Source organism: Ursus maritimus, unplaced genomic scaffold, assembly GCF_017311325.1.
Source record: "Ursus maritimus isolate PB19 unplaced genomic scaffold, ASM1731132v1 scaffold_24, whole genome shotgun sequence".
Classification (NCBI taxonomy): domain Eukaryota; kingdom Metazoa; phylum Chordata; class Mammalia; order Carnivora; family Ursidae; genus Ursus; species Ursus maritimus.
Window position 1 is genome coordinate 24,864,315 of NW_024424897.1, and position 11,035 is coordinate 24,875,349.

Consider the following 11,035-nt stretch of genomic DNA (forward strand, 5'->3'; position numbering starts at 1 on the left):
TGTCTGTCTGTCTGTCTGTCTGTCTTTCTCCATGTCCCCCTTACCATTCCCCCCTCTCCCCCGCCCACAGCCAGAGGGTCCCTGGAGCTTCCAGTCCCCACTGCGTAACCCCAAGCCCTTGCCACCCGATGGAAGAGCTGATGTGCCCGCAAAAACACCTCGCTTCAGAGGTCCCCTGACACCCCTCTTCTTCCTCCCCTAGTTGGCCCCATCCTCACGGAGACGCGGGTGCCCAGCCTTGGGACTGAAAGGTCGTCTGTCCCCTCTCGGGGTCATCTAGCCCACTCTGTCTAACTTGAGACAGCACTTTTCTCCCCCCCCCTCGACGCTTCCCCAGATTTGGGCTTCCGTTCCCCGCCTTTCTCTGCTTAGGGGAACCCTCCAAGCTCTCACCTGGGTCCTGGGCTGGCAGCGGCTGCTCCCGGTACGCCCCGTATTGCCTGTAGGAGGCTCCATAAGTATATTCCGACTTGGGCGAGTAAGCGCCCGTGCCCGCAAGCCCGTTGAGATTGAACTGGTGGTGGTAGGTGTAGGGGTTCACGGTCTGGCCGTAGGGCTGGCCCGAGTAGTAGTCGTGCTGGGGAGCGCTGTAGTAGCCCAGATCGGTGACCGAAGACTCGGGCAGGGTGGGCGAGTCCTTGGAGCCCGCATGGCAGCTCAGCGAGCTGGAGATGTCCGTGAGGATGCTGCTGAGCTTGCGATCGAAGGAGCCACTCATCCTGGCGGGCGCCGCGCGTCCCGGGGCGGGCCTGGGTCGCTGAGCCGAAGCGGGCAGGAGCTCCGAGGAGGTGCAGGAGACGCGGCGGGGGTGTGGGTCCGGAGGCCGAGGGGAGGGCCCGCGGGGTCTCGGGGGAGGGGAGGCCGAGGAGCGCCTAGACCATCGCCCGCCTTCCGGCGGTCGCTGCGCGCCTCTCGTCGCGTCCCAAGCCACAGTCAGATGCTGCCAGCACCGCCCGGCCAGCCGGTTATAGACTCAATAGTGGAGCCGCGGAGGGAGGCTCCAGCGCTCTGATTGGCTGCAAGTCTTGCCTTGGAGGCAAAACATGTTCTTGCGCTCTTTCGTTCTCTCTCTCTCTTTCTCTTCTCTCTCTCCCCCATTCTTTGTTGTTACCCAAAACACACACACGCACACACGTTACTCCTCTTGTGGCTCCCTCCCCCAGTTCAGACCCCCCTCCCTCCCCCCGTGTCTCCCAAGGAAGGAGTGGGGGGAGGGTGTCTCCGCTGGGGCCCCCAGGATTTGTCAGTCTGTCTGTCTCCCTGGCTGCTGCTGGGAGATGGGGAAGCAGGGGAATTTGCCCATTGGGTGTTTGTGGAGGGAGGTGGTCCAAGGTGGTGTGTGTGCCGACACTCTGCAAATGACGGGCGGACAGATGTGCCCAGACTGGGAAGGACCCAGGGCTCGTGAAAATATTGTAATTTCTTTTGCAAGCATAAGAAAAGGGAAAGACATTTTAGGTTGAAGAAAATGTTTGACTATATATTGATATATTTACAGCAATGCAGTCATAAAATGTAATCTTGGATGCCTTTACAGAGAAAGGGGCCTGTCAGGGCAAAGTGCTTTGGTACTGTGAAAGTCATAATGGGGCTGAGAGGGTCCTGTTGGAGAGGCAGCCCCGGGGGGGGGGCAGGTGTGTGTGGATTTAGGGGCTAATGCAGAGGGTGGAGGGCCATGACCTGTCTGGTGATGCAGTTTCAGAGATTGCCCATGCTTGCCGGAGGGAGCAGGGGACCTGGGGTCCCCATGAGGCTGGGTGGGGGGAGACACAGGCTGGCTCTCTGTGTGTCTCAGTAAGTTTGGGGGCAGATTCTGTGCATTGGGGGCAATACTGGGGGAATGTGGGCATTTGGAGAGATCAGGTATATGGCACGGGTGTATTGGGGTATGTTGTGTAAAGGTTTCACGTGTTCCACAGTATACAGAGATGCACAAAAGTGCACGGTGTGTGTGCGTGTGTCTGTGTGTGTGTGTACACTCGCGCGGGCATGGTGGGGGAAGTATAAGCAGTGTGAGTGGAAGGCCATGGGAGGGGGTGTCAGCGTTGTGCATGTGTAGTTGTATGCAGATGTGTATAAAACTCTTAGCACCGTCCCAGTTTCCAGGAGCTGGGAACCGTGATGATCCATTGAGTCCTGTCCCTCCCTTCTAGAAGGCCCTGAAGAAGCTCCCCTTCTGCGATTGGTGGCTCCACAGTCCTATCTGGCCTGTAAAGTCATCCAAGTTGTTCCCATCGCCTACAGCATTTCTCCATTCCACCCCCAATTCTGTTCTCCGCCTTCTTCTGGGGGGAGGGGGAGCTCCTCCAAATCTCAGTTCCTGGCCGTATAGGACCTTCACACAGGGCAGCCCCGTCAACTCTGAGGTCCCCTTCGACTGCCGGGCAGGGCTTAAGGCGACCCAGGACACGCAGTGCCAGCGCGCCACCTTGTGGTCATTTCTGGGCTCTGCAGCCTCCCCAAGTCTCGCCAAAGCCGGGGGAGGGGTTTCCCTCCTAGACTCTTCCGCCAGGCAGGGAAGTGTGCTGGGGGCTCTGTGCCTCTTTCCAAAGTTAGACTCCGCGGGCAGGCCATCAGGGGCTCCCAGGGCTTTGGGAGCTGCGGTGGGCGGAGGCAGAGGGCCCCGGTCCCCGGGCCGAGGGGCAGGAGTGCCCGCCAGGTCTGAGCCGCTCCGGGGAGGAGGCAGCGTGGGAAAGGTGGGGGCGGGGGCCGGGCGAGGGGAGCGCTATCTGTCTGTCTATCTCCGCGTCCCCCCAGCGCCTATCGCCCGCCGCTCTGAGCCCGTGGCGGGGCGAGTTGCCACCCGCTCGGGATGCCCTCTGTTCTGTTGCCAAGAGGGCGCCTAGAAAGCTCGAGGCGTTGGGGGCAGCGAGGGCACTGGCCCGGCCGGCTCCCCTCCCAGGATGCGAGCGGGGGAGGCGGGCAGGGCCTGCTTTGGAGCCCCCAGCTCCCCACAGAAAAGGGACAGCATATGGCAAGCCCCCTTCTCAGCAGTTCATTCATTCATTCACCACCGAGGCAAGGAGGGCCAGGTGATTCAAGATGGCAGGGAGTCAGTCTACCTTCCTCGTGAGGTCCTCGCAGAAGCCTCACTCCTTTCTCTCCTCACCACCCCGCCAACCTGCAGCTCTTAACTTCAGTAAGTGAGCACTGGACCAGGAGTCCGGAATCCTGGAATCCTGGAAGGGTGGTGGATTACATTAGCATAGTTTCTGTGCTCTCCGTTCTGCTTTGAAAGTCTGAAAGAAATGGACAAAAATGCACACTGAAGACTTAAGTGAACAATTCAACAATTGTTGGGTAACGTGAGATTAGCATCTAGTAGTCCATTGCACGCTGGGCTCCAAGCCTCCGGGGACTGTATCTTGCAGTTCACTACTACCTTTCAGGTACCTAGAGCAGGTCCTGACACACACAACCTCAGTCCTCAATAGATGTTTGTTGAATGACTAACTGAGACTCTCTAGTCCTGGAGAGGGACTGAATCATCTTGGCTGAGTGCGCTTGCAGAATGAGAAAAGGGGGAGGCATGGAGCCCACACTGGCATCAAGCGAGCTCACTCCAAGGTAGGAGCAGCTTCCCAGATAGGGCCGTGTGTGGCCTCACAGGGACCGGCAGGCCAGCAGAACTGGAACCCCTAGCCCTTGCACAGACACTTGCAGGCTCAGGAGTGGCGAGGTTGTCAGCCAAGTAATGGGACCAGTGCTACCGACTGCACCTCATCCGGGCCAGCAAGATGAGCAGGTGTCAGTCAGGCCAGAGTCCCGCCCCTGGTGGAAGGATGCTGCGGGGCAGTGTGTTAGGGGTCTCTGGGAGGCTGGCAGGACGGAGATGCTGTGCTGGCCAATGCCCAGGTCCAAGTCCATCGTCCACCCTCTCCCTGGGCATGAGAAAAGGTAGACTGTTGAAGTAAGCTGTTTCCTGGAACCCAAGTTTCATGCTATCTGGGCATGGCCACAGCCGCTGGGCTTGCAGAGTGCCAGGACCAAGGGGAGGAACTCAGGAAGGAGGTTGGAGACGGGGTGAGCTGGCCCACCCTTGCTCTCTCCTTTGCCCGGGGAGCTGACGCCATCTAGTGGTCGATATTAGGAGGCCAGAGTCCGGCTCCACTGGAGAGATGGTGGAAACGAGCTCCATGCAAAGCCCCCACCATCATACTCAGAAGGAATATTCTCTTCACTGATATTAGGAGCCCTATATCAGCACGAAAAATTCACTTTTCATCATCACCTTGCCTTACTCCACAGCTGCCTCCTCCCTCCCCCACCCATCCTTGTCTAGCCAGTGGCTCCTTCTCTTAGGTTTGTCATTTGTAAAACAAAAAGTGGATTATTGTGGGGCACCTGGGTCCGACTCTTGAATTTGGCACAGGTCATGATCCTGGAGTCATGAGATCAAACTCCATGTCCAGCTCCAAACTCGGCGGGGAGTCGGCTTCCTCTCTCCCTCTCCCTCTGTCCCTTCCCCTGCCCCTGTACTCTCTCTCTCATATAAATAAATAATTCTTTTTTTTAAATGGATTATTAGATGGCTTCTGAGGTCCCTTCAAACTCTGATTCTAAATTCTTAGAGACTCTTGTCACTCAAGGGAGAACTCGCCTTTACCTTCTCACCAATTCCCTTGGACATATACCCCAGACCTCCGGCCCTTGGCAACCCAGATGTCTCCTGGAGTCCTTCATCCATTCAATAAATCCCTCCTGAGCCTCTGCTAGACTTGGTGCTGGGGATGGAGGATGAAAAAGACAGACACAATGCCCTCTGCATGGAGCCCACGGTCCAGCAGGGGGAGTAGACACAAAAGCCACCAGTTTTACTACCATGTGACATGTACTGGGACAGGTGTGGCACATGCTGCTGTAACATGGTGACATGGAGGCAGAAGATATCTGGACTGAGACCTGGAGGATGTGTGAGACTTGGCCAGGAAAAGCAAGGATAAGGGGAAGGAGGGAGTTCTGGGAAAAGTTTTTGCAAAGGCTCATGGGACTGCCTGGGGCACAGCATTGGGGGAGAGTTGGTTAAAGGTAAAGCTGGAGTGGAGCCGAAGACCCAGAGCACAGAGCCCTTAGAACCCCAGAGCAGGGGCGCCTGGTTGGCTGGCATTAGGCATCTGCCTTCGGTTCAGGGCCGTGATCCCAGAGTCCTGGGATAGAGCCTGGCATCGGGCTCCCTGCTCCGCTGGGAACGCTGGGAGCCTGCTTCTTCCTCTCCCACCCCCCCCTGCTTGTGTTCCCTCTCTCGCTCGCTGTCTCTCTGTCAGATAAATAAATAAAATCTTAAAAAAAAAAAAAAAAGAACCCCAGAGCAAAAGAATGGGCTTTATTTAGCGGCTACACAGAACCACTGAAAGATATTAATCAAGAGAAGACATGATTGGATGTTGGTTCTAGAAGCGTCCCTCTGGCTGCCGTGTGGGGAGGAATCAGAGGGAACAAGATTAGAGGCTGGGGAACAACCAGGAGGCTCCTGAAGGAATCCAAGCAAGAGGGCAATTGGGTACAACGTAAGGAGGAGGCAGTGAGGATGGAGGGAAGCAGATGGGTTTGAGAGACAGCAAGGAGGCCGAGCAGTAGTGCTTGGGAATGGACTGGAGCTGAGTGACCAGGAGAGGGGACCGTGGGGAATAGCCCCCACGCTTCTGACTTGGGCAACGAAGTGGAAAGTTGAGACCGTTCTCAGAGAGAGAGAGAGAGCACCAAGGAAAGGGGCTGCTTGATGAGCAAGAGGGTGCCTGTTTCCTTTTGCTTTTTTAAACTTTCACGCATGAAAGTGCGCAAATCAGGGGCGCCTGGGTGGCTCAGTCGTTAAGCGTCTGCCTTGTCTGCCTTCGGCCCAGGGCGTGATCCCAGGGTCCTGGGATCGAGTCCTGCATAAGGCTCCTCTGCTGGGAGCCTGCTTCTTCCTCTCCCGCTCCCCCTGCTTGTGTTCCCTCTCTCGCTGGCTGTCTCTCTGTCAAATAAATAAATAAAATCTTAAAAAAAAAAAGTGCGCAAATCATAAATAACGAATTTGTGTGAACCAAACATGGCTGTGTAACTGGCAGCCAGGGCAGGAAGCGAGAGCACCAGCTCTCAGAAGCCCCCTCAGGCTCCTTTCCCGTTACGACTCCCCAAGGGTGAAGTCTCAGCTCCTAGTACTACAGGTCAGTTTTGCAGATTTTTGACTTTTTTTTGTGCGTGTGTGTGTGTGTGTGAGTGATTTTTATTACTTATTTATTTATTTATTAAAGATTTTGTTTATTTATTTGACAGAGATAGAGACAGCCAGCGAGAGAGGAAACACAAGCAGGGGGAGTGGGAGAGGAAGAAGCAGGCTCCCAGCGGAGGAGCCTGATGTGGGGCTCGATCCCATAACGCGGGGATCACGCCCTGAGCCGAAGGCAGACGCTTAACCACTGTGCCACCCAGGCGCCCCAATTTTTTATTTATTTTTTAATAAGACTCTTTGATGTCTGTCTTCTTCTGTTCAACATTACGTTTATGTGGGTTTGGTATTATTGGTTGTATTTGTAGATCATTCATTTTCACTGTTGTATGCAGGGTTCTAGCATGTGAATATACCACCATTTCTTTATCCGTTCTACTGTTGGTGGGCATTTGGGTAGTTTCCTGTTCGGGGCCATCATGAGCAGTGCTTTGAGCTTTCTCGTTCATGTCTTTTGGCGCACATATGTACACGCTGTTGGGTGCCTGAGAGCGGACTTGTGAGGCACAGGGTGTGTGTTTGGCTTTCAAAGATACTGCTGGGGGTGCAGGGGGGCTCCTGGGTGGCTCAGTTGGTGAAGCGGCTGGTTATAAAACACATCCAAGGGGCTCAGTGCCAAGTCTGCCTGAAATTCTTTCTCTCCCTCTCCTGTCCCTCCCCTGGCTTGCTCTCTCTCTCCTTCTCTTTCTCTGAAATAAATAAATAAAATCTCAAAGACAAAGAAAGAAGATACTGCCAAGTCATTCTCCCAAGTGGTTAGGCGCTTAGCTCAGTCTGGCCATGTTGAGTCTGACCGGCTTTGCTGGAGCTGTCCAGCAGGCAGTTGGCTCCATGGGTCTGAAAAATCAATAATAAGTCTGGGATGGGAGATGCAAATTGGGGGTTTGGGGCATCTTGTGGTAAGTGAAGCCACAGGCATGGATGAGATGGTTCTGGAAGGGAGGGAGAGAAGAGAGCCAAGGAGGGTTCTACGGCAGCTCCTGGGAGAGAGTGACCAGATTGGTGCGAGGCAGTGCAGAGGGAAGTGGCCCTGAGTGTGTGGGTGGGTGGTGGTAGTGGTGGTGAGTGTTTCAAGGAGGAGGGAGTGGTCAGCAAGCTCAAATCCTGCTGGGGACATGCGGTTCAGGCAGGATGAGGACTGAGACGTGCCCTTTGGATGACATTTCAAGGGGGCAATCAGTGATATCAGGAAGAGAGGTTCAGTGGAGGGGAAGCGGGAAGGCTGTTTACAGCTGGTTGAGGGGCAAGTAGGAGGGGAGGAAATGGAGAGGACAAGTGCAGACAACTCTGTCGTGAAGCTTGGCTATGAAAGGCAGGAGGGAGTGGAAAGCACGGTAGCTGGAGGGTATTTGGCCTCTTGGGGGGGGCGTGGGTGTGGGTGTGCGTGTGTGTGTTTCAAATGGAAGCAAGCTTGTTTAGATGTCAATTATAGCAGCCAGTAGAGAGGGGTTAATCAAGAGATCCAACCCTGAGTAGGTGGGAGAGGAAGGATCTGGAGCCCCACCCAAGGGGTTAGCCTCCGTTGAGTCAAGAGGGAAGATGCAATGATAAGGGCTGGCTTTCACGGAGCACTCACTGTGTGACAGGCACTGTTCAAACATTCTACACCTGAGTTCATTCAGTGCCCCACCACTCTGTGAGGTGGGCACTCTCATTTCCACCTTTTGACAGAGAGGGAAACTGAGGCACAGAGAGGCTAAGTAAGTGGCACATTCAAAATTTGAACCCAGGCAGTCTGACTTTTAATCTCTATGGGTTGGAGGTATGTTTGCAGGTTAGGAGTCAGAAGTAAATGAAAACAAAAAAGGTACCGTAATCTCTACACCCAATGTGGGACTCAAACACAATCCCGAGATCAAAAGTCAGATGCTCTACTGAGCTAGCCTCAGAAGACAATTGGATAACACTGGGTACAGGACACATGGATGTTTGTGATGTATTCTCTGTATTTTTCTGGATGTTTGAGACATTTCAGAGTAAAAAGAATGGTTCAAGGTATTTGGGGGTTCCTGTATGGGTGTGTATGCAAGGTTTGTGTGAAGTTAACAGCTGAGGAGAGGGAAGGAATCAGAGGCTTAAAGAAAGTGCAGAAAGGTGAGAAAGTCTGAAGTGCAGCATTTGCCATGGGGACCAGGAAAGGACTGATTACAGACATAGAAGAACTTTGGGTTGTCGCAGCCCTCTCTGTGGTGGGACACTCTAAGGTTGTAGTGACCCAGGGTGCATCGTGGGGTCCATCCCAGGTGGTGGGCTGCTCTCCAGGGGGCTCTGTGGCTGGCTGTGAGCAGACAGTTGGGGTGACACGGGTGGAGGTTTGTTGGATAGGCAAGGGAGAAGCAGGCATTAGAAAAGTGGTTGCCGAAGTGGTTTCTAGGGGAGTCCAAGTTGAGCAAAGAAGGAAATGAAGAATGGGGTGATTGGTGGAGAAGCAGAAGAAAGGTCCAGGCTGGAAGTCCCCACGTGATCAGAGGGAGGCAGCAAGGGCTTCATGGAGGGAGAACTCTTGGGGTCAGAGAGTGGGAGGTTGGAATTTGTTCAAACTGCAGAAAACAAAAGAAGAAGAGAAAATCTTGAGTGAAGCCAAGGGGAAAATACCACCTTATTTATAGAAGAACACATATATGAATTATAGGGGCACCTGGCTAGCTCAGTCAGTAGAGCATGCAACTCTCGATCTCAAGGTCATGAGTTCAAGCCCTGTGTTGGGTGTAGAGACTACTTTAAAAAATAAATGAAATTTAAAAGAAAGTTATATATATATATATATCTTATATATATATAATTCATATATATATGAATTATATTGGATATCTCAGAAACCATGCAAGCAAGAAGAAAGTGGAGTGACATCTTTAGTGTTGAAAGAAAAAAAACCCATAGAACTCTTTATCTAGTGAAATATCATTCAAAATGAACATAAATATTTTCTCAGTCAAACAAAAACTGAGGGAATTTCTTGCCAGCAGACCTGCTTTGGAAGAAATGTTAAAGGAAGTTCTTCAGGGAGAAGGAAAATGGTAAAAGTAAAAACCTCAGTTCTGTGTAAAGAAAGGAAGAGTATAAGAGAAGGAATAAATGAAGATAAAATAAAATATTTTATTTTTAGAGGCGCCTGGGTGGCTCAGTCGTTAAGGGTCTGCCTTCGGCTCAGGGCATGATCCCGGCGTTCTGGGATCGAGCCCCGCATCAGGCTCCTCGGTTGGGAGCCTGCTTCTTCCTCTCCCACTCCCCCTGCTTGTGTTCCCTCTCTCTCTGGCTGTCTCTTTGTCTGTCAAATAAATAAATAAAATCTTTAAATATTTTTTTATTTTTATTATTCTTAACTTATCTAAGAGAAACATGTTTGTATAATAACAGCAACAACATATTGGGTAATTACAACTTATGGATAAGTGCAATGAATCACAGAAAAGTCATAAGGGACAGGAGGGACAAATGCAGAATATTCTGTTATAAGATACCTGTACCGGCCATGAAGCAGCAGAGTATTATTTGAAAATGGACTTAGATCAGGTAAGGTGTATATCACAAACTCGAGGACAACAACTAAAATGTTTTTTTAAAACTATAATTGGTATTTCAGAGAGAAGAGAAAACGGAATAATACAGAATGCTCAACTGAAGCCAGAAAAGGTACAAAAAGAGGGGACAGATTTCAAAAAGAAAGAAATGGAGGCAAGTGCAATAGACAGAAAACAGCCACTGAGATGGCAGGTATTAATCCAACCAAATTAATAATCATTTAAACGTGAATGATATAAACCATCTATTAAAAGGCAGAGACTGACAGAGTGGATAAAAAAACAAAACAGAACAAAACCTAGCCATATGTCGTTTATAAGAAACCCACTTTAAATATAAAGATACAGCTGATTAAACATACAAGAATCAAGAAAGATACACCACGCTAACGCTAACGAAAAGAAAGCTGGGGTAGCTCTATCAGTTTCAGACAAAGCAAACTTCAGAACAAGGAAAATAATCAGGGATAAGAGGGGCACTGTATTATGATAAAGGGGTTAATCCTCCAAGAAGACATAACAATCCTTGACGTATATGCACCTAACAGGAGTGTCACAATACGTGAGGCAGAAAAAAATAATTGAACGACAAGAAGAAAAAGATAAATTGCTATTATAGTTGGAGACTCCAACACACCTTCATTAGTGATTGAGTTCGAATTATGAACCGGGTTGAAGAACAGCGAGGAGTTCAGTGTGGTTGGAGAGAGAGTGAGCAAGAGTACCGGAAGATGAAGGCAGAGAGGTGATGTGACAGGTGTGGAGGGATTATGTCGGGCCTCACAGATGTGGTAAGGAATTTTACTCTGAGTGAGATGAGGTGCCATTGCAGAATTGTGAGCAGACAAGTGATGTAGTCTGACTTGTTTTTTTATTGTCATGTGTCTCCGTGTGGATCTTTTCAAATTTATCCTACTTGGAATTCTTTGAGATTCTTGGATGTGTGGATTCATGTCTTCCATCAGATTTGGGTCAGTTTTAGCCATTATTTCTTCTAATAGTCTTTCTGTCTCTCTTCTTCACCTGGGACTTCCATAATGCATATGTTGGTATACCTGATGGTGTCCCACAGTTCTCTTAGGCTCTGTACTTTTTTTTCTTTCTTTTTTTTCCTTTCTGTCCATCAGGCTGGATGATTTCAATTGAATTTCTTTCCATCACTGACTTTTCTCCTTGGTTGAATCTACTGTTGAATCCCTCTAGGGAATTTTTCATTTCAGGTATTGTACTTTCAAGCTCCAGAATTTCTATTTGGTTTCATTTTATAATGTCTATTTCTTCATTGATATTCTCTATTTGTTCAGAA

The 11,035-nt window shown here is 50.8% G+C and overlaps 1 protein-coding gene across 1 annotated transcript in view; it reads right to left on the minus strand.

Annotated features, from left to right (window-relative positions):
• The window catches only part of DLX3 (distal-less homeobox 3), a 5,030-nt gene extending 4,312 nt beyond the window's left edge, over positions 1-718 (minus strand). The window contains exon 1 of the mRNA XM_040639896.1: positions 394-718. Coding sequence (XP_040495830.1) covers positions 394-718 — 325 coding nt within the window. The remainder of the gene's footprint in view (positions 1-393) is intronic.
• Between the last annotated feature and the right edge of the window lie 10,317 nt (positions 719-11,035).